Source organism: Porcisia hertigi, chromosome 35, assembly GCF_017918235.1.
Source record: "Porcisia hertigi strain C119 chromosome 35, whole genome shotgun sequence".
Taxonomy (NCBI): Eukaryota; Euglenozoa; class Kinetoplastea; order Trypanosomatida; family Trypanosomatidae; genus Porcisia; species Porcisia hertigi.
In genome coordinates, this window is record NC_090594.1 from 173,092 (window position 1) to 198,794 (window position 25,703).

At 55.6% G+C, this 25,703-nt stretch overlaps 5 protein-coding genes across 5 annotated transcripts; all 5 read left to right on the plus strand.

The window, feature by feature from the left end:
• Positions 1–649: 649 nt before the first annotated feature.
• JKF63_01046 (uncharacterized protein) lies at positions 650–2,563 on the plus strand (the record flags this gene model as incomplete). The annotated part of the gene is made up of 1 exon (XM_067897095.1): positions 650–2,563. One exon carries the CDS (start codon positions 650–652, stop codon positions 2,561–2,563), a length of 1,914 nt encoding a protein of 637 aa, XP_067753252.1.
• A 3,963-nt stretch (positions 2,564–6,526) lies between these two features.
• On the plus strand, positions 6,527–9,184 carry JKF63_01047 (uncharacterized protein; the record flags this gene model as incomplete). The annotated part of the gene is made up of 1 exon (XM_067897096.1): positions 6,527–9,184. One exon carries the CDS (start codon positions 6,527–6,529, stop codon positions 9,182–9,184), a length of 2,658 nt encoding a protein of 885 aa, XP_067753253.1.
• Positions 9,185–11,529: 2,345 nt separating this feature from the next.
• Positions 11,530–14,193, plus strand: JKF63_01048 (uncharacterized protein; the record flags this gene model as incomplete). Its single annotated transcript, XM_067897097.1, has 1 exon — positions 11,530–14,193. One exon carries the CDS (start codon positions 11,530–11,532, stop codon positions 14,191–14,193), a length of 2,664 nt encoding a protein of 887 aa, XP_067753254.1.
• Positions 14,194–16,463: 2,270 nt separating this feature from the next.
• Positions 16,464–17,453, plus strand: JKF63_01049 (uncharacterized protein; the record flags this gene model as incomplete). Its single annotated transcript, XM_067897098.1, has 1 exon — positions 16,464–17,453. The coding sequence occupies one exon, from the start codon at positions 16,464–16,466 to the stop codon at positions 17,451–17,453; it is 990 nt and encodes a 329-aa protein (XP_067753255.1).
• A 1,981-nt stretch (positions 17,454–19,434) lies between these two features.
• Positions 19,435–24,777, plus strand: JKF63_01050 (uncharacterized protein; the record flags this gene model as incomplete). The annotated part of the gene is made up of 1 exon (XM_067897099.1): positions 19,435–24,777. One exon carries the CDS (start codon positions 19,435–19,437, stop codon positions 24,775–24,777), a length of 5,343 nt encoding a protein of 1,780 aa, XP_067753256.1.
• Positions 24,778–25,703: the final 926 nt, after the last annotated feature.

The following is a 25,703-nucleotide window of genomic DNA, read 5'->3' on the forward strand; positions in this document are numbered from 1 at the left end:
TCCCGGCCTTCGTGTACAGCGCTACACACACACACACACACACACACACACACACACACACAGGCTCGCTTCGGAGAGGCGCATTGGTTATAGGCGGCATATGCCTGTGTGTGCGTCACTCTCGTAGGCTCCACTTCCCTCCGCCCCTCCCCCCTCCCCCCCTTGCTGTCATTCGCATTGTTTTACTTCTACTGGTTTATGCCTCTGTCGTTCATTGGTCTTTGCGATCTTTCATTTTTTGTTTCTTGCGCTCTGTATATGTTGCCGTCTTCCTTTGCTGTGGTTCATTGTGCAAGGAAACACACACTCCCTCCCCCCTCCCCCTCTTCCCCATTTCCTCATTTTCTCGTCGTCGTTCCCGTGCCCACTCACTCTTGCCCTTGATTCATGCAGTGGGTTTCCTGTTAACATAGCAGTATCTCGATTTTTTTTTCACGGACACACACACATTTGTAGGTGCAATTCGCGTAAGTTGTGGGGGGCGGGGGGCTCGCGCAACTTCTTTTTCACTTCAAACCTCCGCTCCTCAGAAGAACTGCGTGGTGGATGTTTTTCTAGTTTCCTACGCCTGCATACCTCGTCTTTTTTCCTTCTCGTGCAAGTCTTGTGATGTAGGGCCTCCGTTGTTGCTACTGCTACAGTTCTCAGGATGCCGTCCAGTCGTGGTGTTTCCCTTTCCCTTTCCTTAATGGAGACAGAGGTAGCCCCGGGTAGGACGCTTCATGGCGATGTCAAGGTGAAGGTGAACTCTTCTCACAAGAATGGCGTGGTATACGAGGCCATTCGCCTCATCTTCCTCGCCGTGGAGAAGAGCTGTGTGTGGGATGATCAGGGTGAATTCGATGAGCTGCTGAACAAGTACACGTCGTCACGTGTTTACCTCGATCGCCATGTGACGCTTGCCGGCTTTAAAACACAAACCGAGGATAGTGAGACCACCGCTCAGGCTAGGGAAGAGATGATGTTTCAACAACACAGCGCCACTCCGTACGCCGCAGTAGCGCCGACGAAGCCTAAGAAAGACGCCGTCCGCCACTACACACGCCGGGAGCTGCTTCGCGGCGCTATCCAGATGGCAGCCACAACGACGCACACCACGAGCGGCGCGGTTCTCTCTGACGCCAGCCCACAGAACATCAGCGATGCGCAAAGTCAAGAACCGATGCTGGACGGTGACAATCCTCGCTCTGCTGCGCCAGCACCAGGTCAGGGGGCCGCGGTTGTGGAGTTCCCTGTGCTGATGCCTGGTACTCACCATTTTCCTTTTTTGTTTCGGCTGCCACCGTGGTTGCCGCCTTCCTTTTACTACTCTTTCGTGGGTGCCAAAGGACAGCTCAAGTACTCGGCGTCCGCCACGATGCTGTTTCCCAGCAACGGCGTGGGCTCATGGCAGCTCAAGATGTGCAGAGGCATTGGTGAGGCGGCGTACGACGCGAAAAAGACACTCGACAATTCCGTCAGTGTCTCCAACAACAACTCTGCAGGGACCAAGCTACCCCACCGGGACCACACCCACAGCGCCATCTCATCCGACGAGGCTCCCGTCGGCGAAGGCACAAAACGGCGACTCGGCGGCGGGCTTCTCTGCGGCCCGTCAGACCTCACGGCTTTCATACATTTTGACGTCCTGTCAGTGATGCCGCGTCGTCAACTGGTTGCCGAGTATTACCAGATTGACACGCACAACATCCATCAGCGACCGACGGTCGCTCCACAGATGGCGGGGAACGCCGGTAACATTAACATTGGCAGGAGCGACGACGTTCAGAAATCGCCAGGATGCTCTGGCAAGCTCAATGGTAGCGCTGATGTGAAGCCATCCGATGTGGCGACGGGTCTCGTGGTGCACCCTGAGGACACCCACTTAGCTCTGTCCGCGCTCTACCAAACGTTCCGCTTTGGCTGGCTGGGGAACATGTGCTGCCTGCAGTCACGGAACGCCCTTGAGGCAGAGGTTCTTGTGGTGGGTGCACGGACGGTATTGCTGGTCGATGAGGTCGGCGCCTTGCAGGCGCTCGGGGTACGACCGCCCACCGCGGCTGAATGTGCACAACTTGGAGGCTCGACGCTTCACGCACCTAGTTTTGTCCTTGCGCCTGACCTGCCTGTTGCGGCGCCAACTACTCCATGGCCGGTTCGTGGCGTGACGCTGCGCGTGCGTGTGCGTAACCACTGCCCCACACTCACGGTACAGTGCGTGCGAGTAGAGTTGAAGGTTATGGTGGAGATCTTCAAATCCCTCAAGACCCCGCACACCTTTCCCGGCATCTCCTACTCGAGCTTTGATTACACGATACCCATCCCTCCTGGGAGCGAGGCCCTCTTTGATGTACGGCTGGCCCTGACGCCGCGCTTCCGTCGGCACGAGACAGACAGCAAGAGGCTGCTTCCACCGCCTGGAGTTCGAACTGCGAACATGACAAGCAACACTTTTGTGCAGGTCAGTTTTCCTGGAATGCACACTTACGTTGAGGAGGAGGAGAAGACGAAGAGCGTCGTGATAATGGCGGAGACGGTGGACCTGAATGACGAGGTGCTCGAACTGCCGGTCCGGTACAGTTGATTGACAAGGTTTCTTCTTTTTGTTCTCTGGGGGTATGTTTTTTTTTTTGTGTTATGCTTTGTTCATAAGATGTTGCGCAGCTGCACGCACTATTGGCCGACTTCCCCAGGCTTGGCCTGCGGCGGAGGCACCAGAGAAAGGAGCGGTGGTGGCACTTAGTTATCCTCGAGTTGCCCACAACATCCAATGGTAACCCTCCCGGCTATTCGGGTGCTGTCCTCTGCTGTGTTTATTCTCCGGTTCATCAGGAAAAACAAACCAAAGGGGGAGGGCAACGCATCAGGATACGCAGTGAATAGAAAGGCCTATCCAGCAGCCTCCCCTCCCCCTCGCTTTTTCTCCCCCCCGCCTTCCCACCCCCGCATACGCGCACTTAACCCCCTGCGTCCTTCGCGATTTGTTTTGCCCCCCCCCCCCTTTCCACACTTTTTCCCGCATTTATACACAGAGCGGCCCAACGCGCGGTCGCTGTCTTGTTTTCGTCGCAACACCCACCTTCCCCACTTTTTTTTTGCGGCTTTTCACTGTTCTCTTTTAGTTAGCAGAAGCACGTGCATGTGTGGGTGTGTGTGTCCCCGTGCGTGCGTTGTCTACCTTTTCGTTTGTGTGCCCATTCTCTTTACCTGTTTTCATGCTTCTTCTGCTCTTATATTTTTGTGTCATGTGATTGGTAGCCTTTTTCATCTTCTCCCCTCCCCTCCTCCTCTTTCTCCTCGTCCTCATTCACTGAGATGTACTACTACTCTTGGGCAGCGCCTACTGCCTGTTGCTTCCCGATGTGCACCGCGTTGCTGTCAAGGCTGCGCACCTGTGGCACACGCACCGGGCCTGTCCACAAACACATGCGATCAAAAAACCACGACACTCTCGGCAAATAAGGTTCCCCGCGCCGTTAGAATTTTGAATCCCGCGTGGACACACACACACACAAATTCACATCCGCGCGCACGCATCGCCACTACCCGGGGCCATCGCGATCTACGCAGCTGTTTCTGGGATGGGTTGTAGTATCCTCGGGAATGTGGGTGTAGTCGATAACGTTGAACGTTTCCATTTCTTTTTTTCTACTCCGCTACCTCCACGTCTTATCCTCCTCTTCCTCTTTTTGTACGCATTCGGTCTTCTCTGCCCCCCTTCCCCCGCTATACTGGAGGCGTCACTGAGGGGCACCTCCGCCACGGTTTTATATACAGACGCACCGTGACAACACACGTGTAAAGCCAAGCAGCACGGTTTTTTGTTTTTCCTCACAGAATGGCCACCGGCTCTCTCGTGTGCTGGCTCTCCCCTCTCTTCTGTCCTGTAACGGTGTTAGTGCTTGTGCAATGATTGCCGCTCCAGGTTACTGTTCACCTGCCGCTTGTCACCCTGTGGCTCTGCGTGGCACACACTCAAGGGTAATGTCACTGTATAGACATGCATGACACTGTGCACGATGTTGTTGCCACCGCGCTGAGCAGCGCGTGTGCTTCTTCTACGGCGTCCATGGTGAGGGGGGGAGGAAAGGTTGGCAACACCAACTCGGTTGAACACGCGACGTTGAGCATAACATTGTGCAGTCCCCTGACGGTGCATGAAGCTACCGTGGCCGTCGCCTCGCGTTTGAAGGAATAAACTTGTTCATGGAGGAGGTAGTGCATCGAAGCACACTTCTTGCTCTCGCAGCGTGCTATGGCGATATGTGGGGTCCCCTAGGGCGGCACCAATCAAAGCGAAACGGACCGAGCAGATGCTTGTTCTGTCTCGAGCCCTGGTCTCGTTACTGCTAGCACTCTAGACTTGTCCGCGCAGAGATGGAGGGGAGCAGGCAGTCATGATATCTACCCCTTCGCCCTGCTGTTGCCCCTGAGATCGTCTCTGTCTTCACCATGAGCCTATCGTTGACCAATGGCGCATGTCCATTTGCTAACCAGTGGCGACTTATCGTGCTTATGTTGTGAAGTAGGCCGAGGGCGATTTATTCACACGAGAAGCCATGCCGCTGACGAAGGAATGAGGCTGACTTGTACTTTGCCTCCACCCCGTGAGGGTGTGTGGATCGCACCTCTATCGGCGGCGGCGGCGGTTTTGACGACGCGCGTGACAAGGGGGGGGGGATAACTGTAACAAATGTCGCCGCCATTTTTTGTGTGCTCTGGACTTCTGTTTGAGGTGTGCCCCCAGCTTCCGGAATCACATCCCCACCGCTACAATTTGTCGACGCCAAGTGTATTATGGGTGCCGCCCTAAAAGGCGCGAGCGGAAAGCACTGCGATCGCACCGTGTATCGCGATACAGCCGTCGTAATTTTTTTTGCCTGGGGTAGGAAAAAAACGAAAAATCGACGCCGACTAATCAAATCCACACGAGTAAAGTGTCCCACCGTACACCGTTTTGTGGGCAACCGTCCCCACCGTCTTCAATGCGCGCACCCCGTCTGGCCTTTGTGCAATCAGGCTTCCGAATGGTCAACTGCAATCTGTCGCGCGTATATATGCTGTGTTGGAACTCGGGGCACTGCTCATCAACGACACGTGTGACACCCCAGTTTTTTTCTTTGTGTCGACATTTTAGATTCTCCAAGAGGGGGTGGGGGGGCTGCCTGTGACGAGAGTTACTGGTTGGCGGCGATTGCTTTTGCGATTCTCACGTGTGTACGAGTATATGCAGCCTTGCCTTTTTATAGATGGGGAGGTGCGCTGATGACCATTGAAGGCTGCTGCTGACTCACCCACTGACATTACGAATATCCCCTGGCACGGGAGTGAAACCGAAGGTGGCATTTTATATTTCGAGCCCAGTGTGTGGACGCGTGCACTGGGACGGCAATTGGCGGCGCTACTTGTGGCGCTATGTATTTGGAGGGGTGCACACAGGCAGCGCTCCCGTCAGTAGATTGATAGAAGGGAGGGGGGAGTGAGTCTGTTCAAAGTGTTTCGCTTTCTTTTTCCGCGCACATTTGTGTAGCCCCATCTTCATCTCAATCGATTCGTCGTGATGGTCGATGCAAGGTTTGAGGAGGATTTTGCAATGGGCGAGGATGGATCCCGCTGCGTTGAACGTCGGGCATATTAACCGCCGCCTAGCTCCCAACTCTTAATATTTCTGCTTTTTTTTGATTGTGTTTCCCCATTGTGTAAAGCTAACGATCCCGAAAAATGCCGCTCCTCTCAGTTGTGTTCGGTATTGGTCATCATTCTCTATGACCCCGCCCCCCTCCCCCGCTCAACGAGGCTAGGCTGCGTTCCGGATTTGCTCCATCAAGGGTGATTGCAGCAAGCAACGCTTTTCATCCCTGTCTCTTCATGCTCCACTCTCTTTCCCCTAACCCGCGCCTTGATCTCGGTGACCGGTCTCCCCCTTTTGTCTTGCCGTGGCGTGATGGACATACATATATACACACACACACTTGTACATACATGCCCTCCCTCCCTCCCCTCCCCCCTCCCCCTCGCTTGATTGAACACGGTCATTGTGATTTCGCACGTCGTGGTCTCAGAATCGACAGCCCGAATCTGTATTTCCGCTAAGCTTTTGTGCGTTCTTCCAGATATACACACACACACACACACGCCAAACTCACGTCTCTCTTTCCTCCATATTCCACATACTTTCTGTTCCTGTTTTGTGCTCAAGTCTCCTCTCCCCACTTCTCACCCTCATTTCACCTGGTCGACGGTGCACTCGTCTCCCCGGTACGCACGTGGGCGCGCGGCAGCTTTGAGGTCAATTGTTTTCTCCTGTTCAGCATCAGCAACAAAAAGTAGCTCGAGCTGGCCCACAACCAGAAAAACAAAACGGTGTGTCAGGGGAGGGCTGTGGTGAACACGAGCTGGTTTGTTGTTTGGCGTGTCCCCTGCTATCACAGGCGACGAAAAATACACTCAAACCTGACTGTCACTGGCCCGCTACACACGCAAAGCGCAGTGCGCTTTCACGCTTGCTATGTCTGGACACATGGCTTTGATTCCTCACACGTACCCGATGGCATGCCACCCAGCGGCGGTGGAGAACGCGATGTGGCATTATTACATTTGCCGCCCGCAAGGCAGCAAAACCCGTGTGTTGCTGTCGTCGTGTGCCTCGCTTTTTGGCACCATGTGCGGGTGCTTTGCGCTAATTGTGGCCCTCATCGCGTTGGCGCTGACGTGCCAGGACGTGTTTATTTCGCTGGCTTTGTTGATGTGCTGCATCGCATTGAGGTCTGTGCGCACTTACTTGGCGGCGCCTTTTTTGCGCTGCTGCTCTCGTCAACCGCGCCAGCGCGCCTTCACACTCAGGACACGCCGTGTCGTTCTGTTCCTCATGCTTTTCATCTGTCTAGCCCGACCCACACGGTCGGCGTTTGTCGCGTCCTCGCGGATCTCGTACTGCTCGGACCCAGGAGACGAGAAAATGAACTGCACGAGGAAAATAGTCGTGACAGTGACAGTGGAGGGAGGGCAGCTGCCGAATGAAGAGTCTCTCGTCTTCCTTAATTCTGCCAGGGACATGACAGTGGGCCTCAACGGCACGCCCGTCGAGTTCTCGCCGATCCACATCACGACTAGCCGCAGCGCTGTGCGCTACCGCTACCCTCTGTTTTATGTGCAGAACTACAATGCGAAGCCCTACGAGGCCTTTGTGAAGGGGGCTTTGTTCAGCCAGTGCAACGCAGAATTTAGCGAAGGCAAGGCAACATGTGGGATCGCCTATGATCTAAAGGGAAAGGCCATTGCGTATTCACAGGGATTTTGCTGCGAGTGCAGCATGTGCCAGACAGTTGGGTTTTGCCCCCCTAGTGCGCGCGCTCGTGCAGCATGCAGCGTCGCTGGCGATTTTACGACCGCTTCGTGCTTGCGCTTTGGTGATCGGTGGTACAGCGGGTACTCGATTGGTAGCTACGTGACGTGGTATACATTGAACTTGACCCTCTCTCGCAATGCTTCTCGAGGCAGCCACGGCGTGGGTTCGGCCAAGAGGGCCATGGTGCAGAAGGCTGTGATGCACCTCTCGCCCTCAAACAAGGGTGATAGGGCCGGTAGCGGGTGGGACGTGTCGGCTGCCATCCTGGGAAACTACGCCCCATCCGACCAACCCTTTGACTTCTCATCGCACATGATGTTTGTTCCAGCGATGCCGCAAGATGACCCGCGATTGACGGCTGGAGCAGCGGAGTGGATGCTGCTCCCGAGCCACTTCGTCACACTCAACGGGCGCGAGTGCAACAAGATCGGTACGTCCTATGAGGCCTTCGTCTCTCAAGGCAACATGTGCAGTCTCAGTCCTGGCAGCTGTCTCAAATCTCAACTGGAGGATTATCGAACTGCCGATCTCGGGCGCATTGCTGCTGGGAAGAAGGGGCTCTACATGGCCACCAGTGTCGGCAACTTCAGCTTTGAAGACCGCGAGACTCCGTCGCCGTTTCTTTCCTACTTCTCTTCTTCCCCTGCAGCGACGATGGTTAGCATTACCGCCAGCGCGGACGATCTGGAGTACATCGTTGGACTCGCCAGCGGCAAAATCGTCTCCGCTGCCGTCAACAAGCCTGTACTCGAGGCAGACTCCCGGGACGGCGTCATGACGGTGGTAGTGCGCAACACAGCATCGGTGACGGGGCGCCTCGTCGTCGGCACTCTCAATTGCTCTAGCGGCGTCTTCCCGATGACTGCACAGGTGCTCTCTCTTTCTGCACAGCAGGAGTCAGCTCTGACATTCAATGTCTATATGCAAAATAATAAAACTCCCCGAGACGCAAGCTGCACGGTCGTGGTGCGGAACGCGGAGGAGGTAATCACAGACTCTCGCATTGTTTCGTGGAAGGTATCCTCGACAATGTTTACAAACGGCACACAGGGCGGTTCAGCGGACAGGGAGGACGCCACCTCAACCGAGGAGTCGTCGGCCGTGTCGTGCAAAAATTGCCGAAAACTTGATATGTCATGCGCAGTGAACCGGTTTTGCTTGGGGCTCGTCTTTCTGAACGCCTTTGTGTACCTGCTGATCGCTGCCGCGGTTGTGTGTGTGTTTTTTTTCCGGCGCACCGTCTGTTGTTGCTTTTACGGCGAAGCCTCGCATAGCCATGGCGATCACCACAGCGGTAACAACGGCAACATCCACAGCAAGGCAGTGACGAGACCACCGGAGGACCGTTCGAGGGTGCATCAGGTCAGTGGCAGCGCCTCCTCGTCGCTACGGCCCGTGGCACAGGCCAGTCTGACACCACCCCGATCACCGCTGGTCTCGTCGATTATGTCCAATCCAGCCATGATGTACCGCACGACGTCGCCGTTTTCGACGTTCGATGGCCGTATGGGCCTGGCGCCGGCAAGGGCGTTTCCTGCGGCACCCGTCCCTGTTTCACCGCACCTATCAGCAATCGCGCAATCGCTCGTGCTCTCGCCACCGTCGGTATGGTACCCGTACGGTGGCGACGCTGTTGTCTTCCCAGAGGAGGACCGGTTTCTTGCGGCGCATGACTTCCCGTCTCTCCCTCCAGAGAGCGCTGCGCTGTTCAGGTCTCCACTCACGCCCTTGCGTGAAACTCGGGTGGGCTCACTGTGCAATGGTTATGCCGACATTGCCGCACCTGCGTTTCCGTGCAATCCGGTATTGCCACTGTGGCGATCGCCGTTTCCTGAATGCCACTCACCGGACATGTAACAGAGCCGTGTCACTCTTGTCGCCGCACAACAATCCCCTCCTCTTTTACCCAAGGCACTTCGTTCTTCACGGTGGGTGCTGTCGGTGCACATTTGCACAGCCTTTTTTTTTCTCCCACCAGCGCGCACACACTCACAAAAAAGTATGGTGTTCAATTTTATGTGTGGGGTGTGTGTGCCCTTCTCTATTGCGCTCCATAGCCGGACGATACCGCGTATGCTCTGGCCCCGTCAGTTTTCATATCGGTTTTTGCTTTGTTTCATCGCCGCTCTCCCACTTTCCTGTACATACGCCTTTGTTGTACGTTTTTTTTTTATATTCGTCGTTTCTTCTAAGCCCTTTGTGCATGGCCATTGACTATGGATGTAGAGCGTACCGTACATCTGCACATCTGCGCCGCCTCTTGCTGTCTTGTATTCTCTGCTGACAAACACACGCGCGTCTCTTGACGCTAAACAGACGGCACTCAGTTCTTACGGCTGTCCCGTGTTGTCCTCGCTGTCGTTATCCCATCCCATTCTTTTCTGCCTTTGCTGATAGCGAGCTCGTCCACGTGTATGGGAATGCCTGCTCCTTCTTTTTGGATCTTTCTTCGTCTTTTTATGTAATCATTGCCACACTTGTACCCTCCTCACCCTTTCCTCCACTCCCTTTTTCCGACTTACTGGTTTCGCTCTTTTCTCGTGAAAGAATAAATGTATATGTGTGCGTTCTCTCCTCCCCCCTCCCTCCCCCCTATACTCACGACTGCTGCTGCGGCTCTTCTCACCCCCGATCTTTGCTTATGTAGTCCGCATGACTGTCCTTCTCCCTCTGTGGGCGATGTCAGAGTAGAGGGCGTCATTCCCCTCCCGTGTTTTTACTGTCGAGCGCCTTATTATTTTTTTTTTGTGTGATTCCTTTCCGTCGCATTACTCTACTCCATCCTCCGTTTTACTTGGCACATGATTTGTTTTCTTTTTTTTCGATAGATTTATGGATACGTCTGTGCGTGTGTCATCTCTCCTCCCTCCCTCCCTCCCTCGGTGTATTTCACTTTGTATCCAGTGTCTCTCTCTTCCGGCTCACTAATGTGTACTCCCCCCTCTCCTCTCCTCTCCTCTCCTCTCCTCCCCCTTCTCTATTGTTCTCTATTTTTCTCTTCGCACATCAAATCGTCTTTGCTCTTTTCCACCGTTGTCGTCCGGTGTCTGGTGCCCCTATTCGTTTTTGTGTGGGAGAGGGGGTTGGTGCTCGGATGTGGAAAGAAGGGTGGCCGAACATCCGTCATCTGCCGGCTCGCCGTCTTCCCCCCCTCTACATTTGCCGTGTGGTCTCACTCACCAAATATATACATTTGCGTAAATTCTAGCTGACACGACATGGTGCTAGATTGCAGCACAGTAACAGACTGTAATAAAAAAAAATAGCGGGCATTCAACACGACAAGAAGCAAAGTCCACAGCCACACACACACACACACTTACATGCACATGGGAAAAGAGAGAGAGGCGGGTAGGCAAAAAATGCCTCCTCCCCTCTTCCCACTGGCAAGACCAGCTCGACGTCCGTGTCATTTCGAAATCGGATAACACCGCTCCTTCCCGCATTTCCTGTCCCTCTGTGTGTGTGTGTGTGTGTGTTTGTGTGTGTCCAGGCACATTGCGCGTACCTGCGAAACCTTCTTCTTCCAACGTGAGGGCATATTGGAAAGGTCTGGATGTGTGCGGCTCTCTCTTTCTCTCTTTCGTGATCCCCCCCATTCCCTCTCCCTTTGTGCTTTTCTTTTTTTTTCACCCCGTGTAACAACCAACGCGCAACGCTCGGTTGCCGTCTCCTGGAATCTTCTGTTTTTCCGCACAGAGAGGGCTTAAAGAGAAACAGGGAGAGAAGGACATCTCGCCACCAACCCACTCTGACACACACGCACACACACACACACACACACACACACACCAAACTCACGTCTCTCTTTCCTCCATATTCCACATACTTTCTGTTCCTGTTTTGTGCTCAAGTCTCCTCTCCCCACTTCTCACCCTCATTTCACCTGGTCGACGGTGCACTCGTCTCCCCGGTACGCACGTGGGCGCGCGGCAGCTTTGAGGTCAATTGTTTTCTCCTGTTCAGCATCAGCAACAAAAAGTAGCTCGAGCTGGCCCACAACCAGAAAAACAAAACGGTGTGTCAGGGGAGGGCTGTGGTGAACACGAGCTGGTTTGTTGTTTGGCGTGTCCCCTGCTATCACAGGCGACGAAAAATACACTCAAACCTGACTGTCACTGGCCCGCTACACACGCAAAGCGCAGTGCGCTTTCACGCTTGCTATGTCTGGACACATGGCTTTGATTCCTCACACGTACCCGATGGCATGCCACCCAGCGGCGGTGGAGAACGCGATGTGGCATTATTACATTTGCCGCCCGCAAGGCAGCAAAACCCGTGTGTTGCTGTCGTCGTGTGCCTCGCTTTTTGGCACCATGTGCGGGTGCTTTGCGCTAATTGTGGCCCTCATCGCGTTGGCGCTGACGTGCCAGGACGTGTTTATTTCGCTGGCTTTGTTGATGTGCTGCATCGCATTGAGGTCTGTGCGCACTTACTTGGCGGCGCCGGCGCCTTTTTTGCGCTGCTGCTCTCGTCAACCGCGCCAGCGCGCCTTCACACTCAGGACACGCCGTGTCGTTCTGTTCCTCATGCTTTTCATCTGTCTAGCCCGACCCACACGGTCGGCGTTTGTCGCGTCCTCGCGGATCTCGTACTGCTCGGACCCAGGAGACGAGAAAATGAACTGCACGAGGAAAATAGTCGTGACAGTGACAGTGGAGGGAGGGCAGCTGCCGAATGAAGAGTCTCTCGTCTTCCTTAATTCTGCCAGGGACATGACAGTGGGCCTCAACGGCACGCCCGTCGAGTTCTCGCCGATCCACATCACGACTAGCCGCAGCGCTGTGCGCTACCGCTACCCTCTGTTTTATGTGCAGAACTACAATGCGAAGCCCTACGAGGCCTTTGTGAAGGGGGCTTTGTTCAGCCAGTGCAACGCAGAATTTAGCGAAGGCAAGGCAACATGTGGGATCGCCTATGATCTAAAGGGAAAGGCCATTGCGTATTCACAGGGATTTTGCTGCGAGTGCAGCATGTGCCAGACAGTTGGGTTTTGCCCCCCTAGTGCGCGCGCTCGTGCAGCATGCAGCGTCGCTGGCGATTTTACGACCGCTTCGTGCTTGCGCTTTGGTGATCGGTGGTACAGCGGGTACTCGATTGGTAGCTACGTGACGTGGTATACATTGAACTTGACCCTCTCTCGCAATGCTTCTCGAGGCAGCCACGGCGTGGGTTCGGCCAAGAGGGCCATGGTGCAGAAGGCTGTGATGCACCTCTCGCCCTCAAACAAGGGTGATAGGGCCGGTAGCGGGTGGGACGTGTCGGCTGCCATCCTGGGAAACTACGCCCCATCCGACCAACCCTTTGACTTCTCATCGCACATGATGTTTGTTCCAGCGATGCCGCAAGATGACCCGCGATTGACGGCTGGAGCAGCGGAGTGGATGCTGCTTCCGAGCCACTTCGTCACACTCAACGGGCGCGAGTGCAACAAGATCGGTACGTCCTATGAGGCCTTCGTCTCTCAAGGCAACATGTGCAGTCTCAGTCCTGGCAGCTGTCTCAAATCTCAACTGGAGGATTATCGAACTGCCGATCTCGGGCGCATTGCTGCTGGGAAGAAGGGGCTCTACATGGCCACCAGTGTCGGCAACTTCAGCTTTGAAGACCGCGAGACTCCGTCGCCGTTTCTTTCCTACTTCTCTTCTTCCCCTGCAGCGACGATGGTTAGCATTACCGCCAGCGCGGACGATCTGGAGTACATCGTTGGACTCGCCAGCGGCAAAATCGTCTCCGCTGCCGTCAACAAGCCTGTACTCGAGGCAGACTCCCGGGACGGCGTCATGACGGTGGTAGTGCGCAACACAGCATCGGTGACGGGGCGCCTCGTCGTCGGCACTCTCAATTGCTCTAGCGGCGTCTTCCCGATGACTGCACAGGTGCTCTCTCTTTCTGCACAGCAGGAGTCAGCTCTGACATTCAATGTCTATATGCAAAATAATAAAACTCCCCGAGACGCAAGCTGCACGGTCGTGGTGCGGAACGCGGAGGAGGTAATCACAGACTCTCGCATTGTTTCGTGGAAGGTATCCTCGACAATGTTTACAAACGGCACACAGGGCGGTTCAGCGGACAGGGAGGACGCCACCTCAACCGAGGAGTCGTCGGCCGTGTCGTGCAAAAATTGCCGAAAACTTGATATGTCATGCGCAGTGAACCGGTTTTGCTTGGGGCTCGTCTTTCTGAACGCCTTTGTGTACCTGCTGATCGCTGCCGCGGTTGTGTGTGTGTTTTTTTTCCGGCGCACCGTCTGTTGTTGCTTTTACGGCGAAGCCTCGCATAGCCATGGCGATCACCACAGCGGTAACAACGGCAACATCCACAGCAAGGCAGTGACGAGACCACCGGAGGACCGTTCGAGGGTGCATCAGGTCAGTGGCAGCGCCTCCTCGTCGCTACGGCCCGTGGCACAGGCCAGTCTGACACCACCCCGATCACCGCTGGTCTCGTCGATTATGTCCAATCCAGCCATGATGTACCGCACGACGTCGCCGTTTTCGACGTTCGATGGCCGTATGGGCCTGGCGCCGGCAAGGGCGTTTCCTGCGGCACCCGTCCCTGTTTCACCGCACCTATCAGCAATCGCGCAATCGCTCGTGCTCTCGCCACCGTCGGTATGGTACCCGTACGGTGGCGACGCTGTTGTCTTCCCAGAGGAGGACCGGTTTCTTGTGGCGCATGACTTCCCGTCTCTCCCTCCAGAGAGCGCTGCGCTGTTCATGTCTCCACTCACGCCCTTGCGTGAAACTCGGGTGGGCTCACTGTGCAATGGTTATGCCGACATTGCCGCACCTGCGTTTCCGTGCAATCCGGTATTGCCACTGCGGCGATCGCCGTTTCCTGAATGCCACTCACCGGACATGTAACAGAGTCGTGTCACTCTTGTCGCCGCACAACAATCCCCTCCTCTTTTACCCAAGGCACTTCGTTCTTCACGGTGGGTGCTGTCGGTGCACATTTGCACAGCCTTTTTTTTTTCTCCCACCAGCGCGCACACACTCACAAAAAAGTATGGTGTTCAATTTTATGTGTGGGGTGTGTGTGCCCTTCTCTATTGCGCTCCATAGCCGGACGATACCGCGTATGCTCTGGCCCCGTCAGTTTTCATATCGGTTTTTGCTTTGTTTCATCGCCGCTCTCCCACTTTCCTGTACATACGCCTTTGTTGTACGTTTTTTTTTATATTCGTCGTTTCTTCTAAGCCCTTTGTGCATGGCCATTGACTATGGATGTAGAGCGTACCGTACATCTGCACATCTGCGCCGCCTCTTGCTGTCTTGTATTCTCTGCTGACAAACACACGCGCGTCTCTTGACGCTAAACAGACGGCACTCAGTTCTTACGGCTGTCCCGTGTTGTCCTCGCTGTCGTTATCCCATCTCATTCTTTTCTGCCTTTGCTGATAGCGAGCTCGTCCACGTGTATGGGAATGCCTGCTCCTTCTTTTTGGATCTTTCTTCGTCTTTTTATGTAATCATTGCCACACTTGTACCCTCCTCACCCTTTCCTCCACTCCCTTTTTCCGACTTACTGGTTTCGCTCTTTTCTCGTGAAAGAATAAATGTTTATGTGTGCGTTCTCTTCTCGTCCCCCCCCTATACTCACGACTGCTGCTGCGGCTCTTCTCACCCCCGATCTTTGCTTATGTAGTCCGCATGACTGTCCTTCTCCCTCTGTGGGCGATGTCAGAGTAGAGGGCGTCGTTCCCCTCCCGTGTTTTTACTGTCGAGCGCCTTATTATTTTTTTTTGTGTGATTCCTTTCCGTCGCATTACTCTACTCCATCCTCCGTTTTACTTGGCACATGATTTTTTTTTTTTCGATAGATTTATGGATACGTCTGTGCGTGTGTCATCTCTCCTCCCTCCCTCCCTCCCTCGGTGTATTTCACTTTGTATCCAGTGTCTCTCTCTTCCCGCTCACTAATGTGTACTCCCCCCTCTCCTCTCCTCTCCTCTCCTCTCCTCTCCCCCCCCTTCTCTATTGTTCTCTATTTTTCTCTTCGCACATCAAATCGTCTTTGCTCTTTTCCACCGTTGTCGTCCGGTGTCTGGTGCCCCTATTCGTTTTTGTGTGGGAGAGGGGGTTGGTGCTCGGATGTGGAAAGAAGGGTGGCCGAACATCCGTCATCTGCCGGCTCGCCGTCTTCCCCCCCTCTACATTTGCCGTGTGGTCTCACTCACCAAATATATACATTTGCGTAAATTCTAGCTGACACGACATGGTGCTAGATTGCAGCACAGTAACAGACTGTAATAAAAAAAAATAGCGGGCATTCAACACGACAAGAAGCAAAGTCCACAGCCACACACACACACACTTACATGCACATGGGAAAAGAGAGAGAGGCGGGTAGGCAAAAAATGCCTCCTCCCCTCTTCCCACTGGCAAGACCAGCTCGACGTCCGTGTCATTTCGAAATCGGATAACACCGCTCCTTCCCGCATTTCCTGTCCCTCTCTGTGTGTGTGTGTTTGTGTGTGTCCAGGCACATTGCGCGTACCTGCGAAAACCTTCTTCTTCCAACGTGAGGGCATATTGGAAAGGTCTGGATGTGTGCGGCTCTCTCTTTCTTTCGTGATCCCCCCCGTTCCCTCTCCCTTTGTGCTTTTCTTTTTTTTTCACCCCGTGTAACAACCAACGCGCAACGCTCGGTTGCCGTCTCCTGGAATCTTCTGTTTTTCCGCACAGAGAGGGCTTAAAGAGAAACAGGGAGAGAAGGACATCTCGCCACCAACCCACTCTGACACACACACACACGCACACACACACACACGCTTAAACACATATACGTATAGATAGATATACTGCCATAGAATGTTTGTTCAAAACACAGTTTCACCTCGACACGCGGTCTACGCGCAGCGCTGCTGACGTTCGGCTACTGCCTTCTTGTTCTTGATTCATCACCAGGGAACTGGTCTTCTCCCGTCTCTCTCTGTTGTAATCGAAGTTTTGCGTAGAGGGGGGGGGTACTCAGGTTCATATATATTTACACCCAAAGGTACTCGTCGCGGCCACAGTTCAGTGTGCGAGAGGCCCCGTTTTGCGCCTCAAATCTGGTTGACAGGTGGTCCCCCCCCCCCTCCCCCCCCCCCCACACACACACACACACCTCACCTTACCTCTTCCTGACCATGGACTCACGACCCTGTGCGACGGCGTCGCCATTGTGCACCTCCGGACTCACCAAGTATGCTGCCTTGCTCGCAGGGCTAGAAAGAAGCTGTCGAGTCGCACCAGGAACTGACAGCCGATCCATTCCACATACAGAGTCAAGGGAGCACTGTGGTTCTGCGGCATCGACCCACACAGCCGAGTCGCCAGCCTCGCTTCTTGCACTGTCCTCGTCGGATGCCACCGATCTGCTTTCTGTATCAACATCCTTTGCGTCCTACTCCCCACTCACGGCTCAGCGGCGCAGAAAAGCAGCAGGCGTTCCTTCCAGCACGCCATCGATGCCGTTTGAGCTTCGCATTCACCAACGGCGGGGAAAGGGCGTCCACGGTGGCACGCGACACGGCTGTGAGGCCTTCGCGCAAAACGCACGCCTCGTAGACCCATATGCCTCCGTGTCGCCGACACTCTCCATCAACTCACCTGCGTTGGCAACCGACCGGCGCAGCAACGACTCCTACTTGCCGCTGGCTGCTCTTGCCCCGTGGCCGGGCAAAGCTCAGTGTCCTCGTGGCGCTGGCAATGACGCCGGCGAGGGTGGTCTCGCGACCCGCTCTAGTCGCACCTCCGACGACTATCTTCACTACTACCTGACTTACTATGGTCGCCGGATTTTAGCGAAGTCCTCCTCTCCCAATACGCGCAATCCGAGGAGTAGTGCAGAGAGAGAGGCCCCCCGCAACGGCGAGGGCAGTGCAAACAGCACAGCAATGCTGGCGTCAGACCAGTGTGATTCTCGCGAGGCGCTCGCGAGCACCGAGTCGTCTATCGTGGGCTCTTGTGCAGTTCCTCGAGCCTTCGTCAGTATTCCAGGTTGCTCACCCATCAGGGCAGGTGGGGAAGACGCATTTGTCGGGGCGGTAGGCTACAGCGATGAGGCCGGCACCTCTTCACTGAATGTAGTGTGCCGTCTCATTTTCACTCCTGTCACGTCGCCAATTCCTCCGTAGAGGGGGGGGGTGTCTAGATGTGGTGGGTGTCGTAGCATGAGTTGTCGCGGGAGGGAGGAGGACAACAGGCTATTTCCCCCATACGTGGTATCGGCGGGTGTGTGTGTGTGTGTGGGGGGGGCGCCGTTCATTCTTGGGGATGGATGATTCAGCTCCCGTATCTTTGCTGCCAAGGTCGAACTGCTTCTGTTTGTGACAAGGTCAATGGTCCTGCGACGAAGGAAGGTGTGAGCTACTTTTCGATTCGTGTGTTGGCGTTGTTGTTGTGGCATGACGCTACATCGAGGCGACCACGTGGCAGTAAAAAGCGCGTGTGCCGCTCGTGTGACATGCAAGACGTCATTCTGAGCAAACGCATGTTGCCCGGCTCTCACTGCTTCCTGCTTTGTGTGTGTGTGTGGGGGGGGGGGGGGAGCCTGAGCCAAGTCGAGAGGTGCACCCGGAGGATGACTGGCGTAATAGGGGGGAGGCTCTGTTGTGAGGTGACCTGCGCGGTAGAAGTGATCAGGGGCAGCGGTAGTGTTCATGTCTTTCTCTAGGCCCTTGTTGTAATCTCTCTGTGTGTGTGTGTGTGTGTGTGTGTGTGTGGAGCAGCCGTACACGTATTTGATGGAAAAAAATGGAAACACTCGAAGAACAAACAAGTGAAATACCGTTTGGATTTTCTCTGCGAGTGTGTGTGCTCCATCGAGGGAATTCAGGTCTCCAGACACACCAATACAAGACGTGGCGTAGCAAGTTGTCCTTTGAATCCGCGACAAGCTGAGTGGAAGCAAAGCGAGGTCTTTTTGCGACGCGCGCGCACAGGTCCAAAAGAAAGTGGCAGCGCCGTTGCTCGCTGCATTTTGTTGTCTCTTGCCCTGTCATCTTAGGGGCGTCGAAACCGCTACAAAAGATGTTCCCGTCGTCAGAGCTCAGAAGCGAAAAGCGGATGAGGAGAGCCTAGCGCGCATTACAGAGACGGAGGAGCCGAAGAAAAGAGAAACCAAGAGTGTATGGGGAGCGATACAACACTGGGGGAAGTGATGTGTCCGGTTTGGGGGAGGGGAGGGGAGGGGAGGGGGGAGGGGCCGTCGTCTGCGCAGGTGCAAAACTCTCGTCTAGTCACTTTATTGCGCTGTTTTTTGGGGGGTTTTCGTCATTTCCCATCTTTTCGACCCTCAATCCTCCCCCTTTAGTGCTGTTGTTTTGTGGCTCTGTGTGGGCGTTCAGCTCTCTCTCTCTCTGGCTCCCCCTCGTCTTTCCTGCTCTTGGTTCTGGCGTGCACTTGCCTCATTTTTTGCGTTTCTACTTGCCTCCTTCCCCCCCACCCCCTTTGGCGCTCTTTCTTTTTTTTCACCACAAAACATTTCCAGTGCGTTACACGCTTTTGAAGGGGGCATACAAACAGGTGTATAGGCCTATATACATGTATCTATGGGGGGAGTAATACAGAGCCGTGGCAGCAACAACAATCCAGGCAAGTGATTACCCTAACCCGCGCTCACCTCTTTCTATTTTCATCTGCCTTCGCTTCTCTTTCTCTCTCCCCCTCCCCCCCCCCTCCTTCACCCGAATATCATTCACAAAGCCTAATCGTGTGCGTTCGCAAAACAAACTGTTTTTGTGTTTTTTTTTCACCACCGACTCCTCTCTCCTCTTCCCTCCTCCTCCCTCCTCCTCCCTCCTCCCGGTTGTTGTTTATGTTTTCATTCCCTCAGCGCTTACCCCTTTTCAAGTATATCTCACTTCTTCGCTCCAAACAGTAGAGAGAGAGGGGAGAGACCAGCAAAAAAAAGGGGGGCTACTAAATCTGTTACTATTCAGTTGCAAAACACCACTGTGCGTGCGTGCGGCTTCGCCGGTGGAGGCGGTGGAAGGGGAAGAGGAAGGTGGTGTGGTGGTGGGGGAGGGGAGGGGAGGGGAAGGGGAAGGGCGAGGTCTTTTTCGTGTGCCATTGGCACCAATAATATTAGCAGCAGCAGCAGTCTCCTGAATTTCCATGCAACTTGTGAATCGAGGGATGAGCTCCACAGCCACCTCTTTCTTCACTGGGTCCTTTGAGCTGGAGGATGAGGTGAAGGTGTTGAGCGACTACGTGGTCGGCCCTCGCCTCGGCGAGGGTGCGCACGGCTCCGTCTACGCCGTGAAGTACCTGCCATCGGGGGATCGTTTTGCGCTAAAGATTTTGCAAAAGAAGGATCTCTTCAATAGCCCCGAAATAGGCCCCGTTGGTTCCCACGACGCGGAGAGTGGCGCATTGCCCTGTGCGGACAATCAGACAGGTTTGAGCCATTTCGGTGGCCCCCCTGCTGCCATGGCAGCTGCCCTAGTCAGGACATTTGAGCAGCAGATCATCTCCGAGGCGATGGTCATGCAGGCCCTCGAGCACCCTCACGTCGTGAAGTTCTACAAGTTCCTGAACTCCACAACCGCTTTTTATTTCGTGATGGAGCTGGCGGAGGGTGGGGAGCTGTTCGACCTGATTTTGTCCAAGAACTACTTTTCAGAGGATGAGGCGCTCATGTATTTCCAGCAGCTCATCTCTGCCATTGACTACTGTCACCGCAACGGAGTCGCCCACAAGGACTTGAAGGCTGAGAATTTGCTTTTGAGCAACGATGGGCGCCTGCTCGTGTGTGACTTTGGCTTCTCCTCAAAGATTACTAAGGAGAATATTGACGACCCGGAAAAAACTCTAGGCACGGGCGACAACGCTGCTCTGCTTGATACCATTTACTATGGGTGCATGTTCGGGACGTTGCACTACACTAGTCCAGAGGCGGTGATGGCGTCTTCACAGCAGCGGAGGCTAATCTTCGTTGGTGACACCGTGAACCAGCCGTCAGACGCGCTAGGTACTCGAGAGGTCCAAGAGGAGGTTCTTGGTCTCTACTCCTCCACCTCAACTGCAACATCTTCGACTAGTTCCAGCACCTCGCCATCCCCGGTGTCGCACGCGTCGTCGCGCAGCAATTCGTTGCCACAATCATGTCGACAGAAGGCCGCAGAGGCGGTTGCCCTCAAACATCCAGAAGCGCGCGGCAAAGCCAGGGCAAAGGCCAGAGGTGCCTCCCCTCACACGTTACATGGCATCCGTCCGCCGGACGAGCTAGGGGAGGCAGACAAGCCTTCGGTAAAAGAGCGGGTGCCGGCCATCCCCTTGATCGCTACGCCATCCGCTGCCAGCCCTCTTCTGCCCCACTCTGGCAGCGCTCAGAGCCTTTGCAGCGCCGCCAACGAACACCGACACAAGAGAAGGTCACCTACCCGCAAACTTAACAAGGTCGGAGGGGGGCTTAGCACCTTTGTCAAGTCACTCATCGGCAGCAGCAGTGGCCGCCCCCACACCCGCCATCGGCGAGGCCAAGGCTCGCATTTGCAGGGCGAACACACTAGTTCACAGCATGAGAGGCGGACCGCCGCGGTGACACAACCAAGTTCTCAGGCCAAGGGAACGTCTAAACACTCAAACGGCAGTGTTTACTCACCGAACAGCGGAGAAGCGGAGGAGGGGAGAGCTGGGGCGCATCAACCGCTTCAGCTACGTCCCATCTGTGTGCCATCACAGGAGAGAGGGCTGAGGCTCTCTTCATGTATATCATCGGCGATGTCCTCCCCTTCTGCCTTGTCCTTTGCAAGTCCACACTCTCCCCAATCAGAAGCTCCGGTGGCATCGCGTATCGCGGGATTCCCAGACACTACCGGAGTTGCACATCGCGACGCGCTCTCTTCAATAGCTGGCAGCCCAGCTGTATCAAAAGCTGCCAACTCGTTCTCATCGCACCCTCGTCCAGGGACCAAAGGCGCTCCTGGCGTTCCCGGATCCGTTGTTGACGACTCCACCTCCTCCGCTCCGGTACCCCACAGAGATGCGGTCGGTGTCCAGCAGTTGCCTCGGCATGTGTCACCTACCCCTGCTTCACCGCTGGATGCGTCGAACTCCAGCCGCCAGTTGCCCTTGCCCCCCCACCGCCGCCGCGAGACCCACGCCTACAAACATCAACGCCATCACCACCCAAATCGGCGGAATAATAGCTGTGGTCAGGCGTTTGGCACCTCGGCGACACGCGAGCCTCAACCCATCATCGTGGATCCCTTCCAACAAGACTTGTGGAGCGCTGGCGTCATACTCTTCTTCATGCTGACCGGCCGGCTACCCTTCGACGGCAGAGACGAGGAGGAGACTCTTCACTTGATCCAGGTGAACGAGTTCGGATTTGACGAGGAGGAGGCGCAGCGCATTTCTCCAGCAGCGCGTTTGCTGGTGACGCAGATGTTAGCGCCTGAGCCAATGGACCGGCCCACTATCGAGCAAATTGTGGCCAACCCGTGGTTTGCTCGGGGTTTGCAGCCCGAGAAGGATTTTCCACACCGCAGGGACCTGATGGAATCGTTGGGCGTCGCGGCGCCAGACACTGCGACATGTGCGTCTTTTTCTCAAAAGTCCGCCAAGGGCGCGGGGCCCGCAGACGACGGGTCCTCCCGACTGAACAATAACAGCCGTGCCGTGTCTAGCTCTCTTGCTAGCAACGCAGCCAGCACTGGCGGAATGTCGCCAGGCTTTCACTCCTTCAACTCTGACGCGTGCATGCATGTCCCGTTGGTGCCGTCCAACAACACTTTATTTGACGCAGGGGGGAAGCCCGCGCGACCGAGCAGCATGTCTGGCAGGAGTTTCAGCTCCCATCGACCGTGCGACCCCTCCATGCCTGTCCCTTTCAAGTTTTTGGACTTCTCCACTCATAACGTCGTCACTCCAGAGGAAGAGCAGGTCCTCGAGACGGCGTTCCGAAAGATAGACTCGGACGGCTACGGCTGCATCACGCGGGATCAGTTGCGTGACATGCTCACCACCCTCCATGGCGACGCCGTCCGAACCGAAGACGTGGATGAGCTTGTGCGGCTTTTCAGCGGCAACGAAACAGCGGACAGTATTACCTTCAGGCAGTTCCGAGATGCGTGGGTGAGCAAAGACTTGGCTCACACACCGTTCACTCACAGGAGCACCTTCCAGCTGGCCAACATCATCAGGACGGAGATGGATGCGGTTGAGGGGGAGGTGGTGCGGCAACTGCGAACAGCGTTCAATAGCCTCGACGAGAGCCACCGCGGCGTCATTCAGCTCCATCAGGTGCAGCGCGTCTTTGAAAAATGCGACATACCTGTGCAGAGGGAGGATTGCCTGTCCTTCATTCAGTATTTCCACGAGACAGAGCTCACTCGATGCCACCACCGGGCTTCCCTTTATCGGCAACGGTGGGGGGGGCTTGCACCAAACATGACAAGCCTCGGGTGCGTCTCTGGGACACAATCGCCATTGGCGTCTGCAAAGGCACACTCGCTGCCGCCCATGGCTGGTGGCACACAGTACTGTAGTCCGACAACGACGCGGCACGGCATCGCCTTTGTCACATCGCCGTCCCCGAAAGGCGATCTGGACTCTCACCCGATCGGCAACGGTGCCTATAGCAGCTCACAGGCCACGTGTCCGTTGCCGGACTCCCCAACTTCGCCGTCGTCCATTACAGTCTCCTTCGATTCCTTTGTGTGTGGCATCGTGAAAAGTAACATTTTGCTGAAGCACCCGCTTGGCCGAAAGCTGGCTGCTGCCACAAACCTCGCTACCCTGTTTCAGTCCTGCAACGTGACCGAGTGCGTGCGGAGCGGTTTTCTTGTGATTGGACTTCAGAAAGTTGTATTGGCGAAGCTGACGAGTATGCCAGAGCGGCTGATGCTGTTGTACTCAGACGAGATGGTCTCCAACACCGAGAAAATCTACTCGTTCCGATACCTGGGCTCCTCGGCGCTGGTGGTAGGGGGAACGATGAGCAACACGACGCCGCTGCTGCTGTCTTCGTCACTGGTGGTCATGGCGGCAAGCACAGGCTCAGCGAAGAGTAGCCTGCCTCTGGTCCTCCAAGACGGTTTTTCGTCGCAGCGCCGCACCACCTTATCACCGACGCTGTCGTCACAGCAGCGCCAGTGTATTTCCTCAGCCACTGGCGGCAACGCGGCAAGCGACACGGCGGCGACTGCCAACGTAGACCCCCACCTCCACGACTCCGCCCCTTCCTTCTCGGCTGTGAAAACCACCTCCACGCAGCCGCCCACGAGCTGCAGACACCTTGAGCGAGCATACACGTCGGATCTCGCCGTGTTTGCTCCGAACACAGAGCAGGTCACACACAAGGGGATCACCAGCGGTAGCGGCCTTGCCTCGCAGTTGCAGCGAAGCCTCAACGATCAGATCGTCCATACGACACATGGCACTGGTGCAACAGTCGGCACCGCTTCGCGCCAGGTCACGGCGCCAAACGCCGGCGCCGGGAAGGCGATCTCAGGTCAGTGCAGGGATCTTTCCCGCGACTCAGATTCGCAGCAGCCTTTGTCGTCAGAATGCACTCGAAACCTGGACCCGAGCGAGCAGGACACACGCATGCGTCCTTCCCAGGACACAGGCTATGATGCTGACAGCGCCCCGGACGATCAGCGGAGCTCCTTTTCTTGCTTAAACCGGCACTCTCCTCACAGGAGCACCACCGATGACGAAGTTCCCGGCAGTGGCAGCCACGGTGTCACCCGCCCCAGCCCGGGGCAGGATTTCGAGGTCTCCAAGATCACGCTGCCGGCTAATGGACGACAAAAGGCCAGAGACTACCCCCCCATGCCACACCACTCAAACTCCAGGGCCAACAAAAGAAACACTCTCGCCACCGCTGGCAGTCCACGCGTGTGTCGGCGAAAAAAGACCCACTCTGGCGACAACAACAGCGCCAGTGGCGAGACAGAGAGGCGGGGAGAGGGCGCGAAAAACGAAGCAGTTGTGTCGGTATCATCCAAGACAGCCTCACCAGCGCGGCGCTCCCTGCCCCGTGCTGGTGTGTCTGTCTCGAGGCCCGCAGCAGCCTCTCGCTTCGCTTCGCCAGTGTCGCTTGCTTCGAAGCGAAGCATAGGCATCAAGGCGACGCCGAGTCTTCCCCACTACACCGACGTCAATTCATCGGAGAAGGCTTCGCCACGAGCGCGCGCAAACCTCTCACCGGTGTACTCCCGGCCCTCTCCATCGAGCAAGGTCGGCGTCCTGGGGACGTCAGCGACGTTTGGGCACCGAGCAATGGCCTACGGGGGCACTGGCACGGTGGCCCAGGTGAATGGCGTGTGCGACGTGGACGTTATTCTGTCTCCTGCATGTCTCGGTTACACAATGGTGCAGTTCCGCCGCATCCATGGAAAGACGAGCGACTTCCACGAAGCCGTGACATTTATTTCAAATCTACTCGAGATGGAGCGGGAGCAGGCGATGCAAGACACCATGACACGTGGGGAAAGTGAACTCATGTGAGAAGGGATGGGCAGGCCGTAAAAAAAAAAGTGGCGTACATGCGTGCGTGTGTGCGGGGGCAGTCCCCGCCCCCCCCCGCCCCTCACCCCTTTCCTCCACTCTGTTGGGAGGAATGCACTGGAGGGTCCACTTTTCGAGTTCTGCTCCCTCGCGCATCGCTTTTTGTTGTCCTTTCCCCTGCGCCTCAGCACCGCCCATCGTACTACCCTGAGAAGCCGCCATGAGCAGCAGCACCGGTTTACTCCTACAGTTGCTGAGTTTTTGGATGTTGTCTCGACGGACGTGAGTCAGCGCTTCTTTTCACCCCGCCCCATCGTCTTCTCTCGACGCATATATATTTTTTTATGCCTCGTCTGTGCTGCATCTCTTTCAGCGTAGGCCCGTCTTTGCTATTTAGATGCTGATGTATGAGTCTGGGTTTATCTTTTTTTTTGCGTTCTTGGACATGAAGAGCTCGGGGGGGGTGGGGGTGGGGGCAGCAGAGGTGTAACGTGCGTCTTGCTTCCTCCGGTCTCTCATCATCTTACTCCCCCCACCCCTCACACACACACACACACCCGGGACACTCCTTGTCCGCTGTGAAGAAAAGATGCAAAAAAAAATAACGAAAGGGCACAGGAATATAACAGACGGTAGGCGTTTGTCACTTGCTGTGGTGTCGGTGTCTCTGCACTCGAGTGGTCTCTCTCCCCCACCCCCCTTGGACTCCCGAGGAAGATAGCACGATTGGACAGGGCATGGTGCGCCAACTCCCCCCTCCCCTCCTCTGACACCCACGCATCCTCTACTCCCCTCATGCCTTTCCTCTTTTCTGGGGATGAAACTGCGAGTTGTACGCAGCCTGGATTACTTAGTCTCTCTACTTCCCCTGCCTGCCTTTTGCTGCCATTTCGCTCCTCTCCCCCACCGCCTCTGTGTCGGACTGG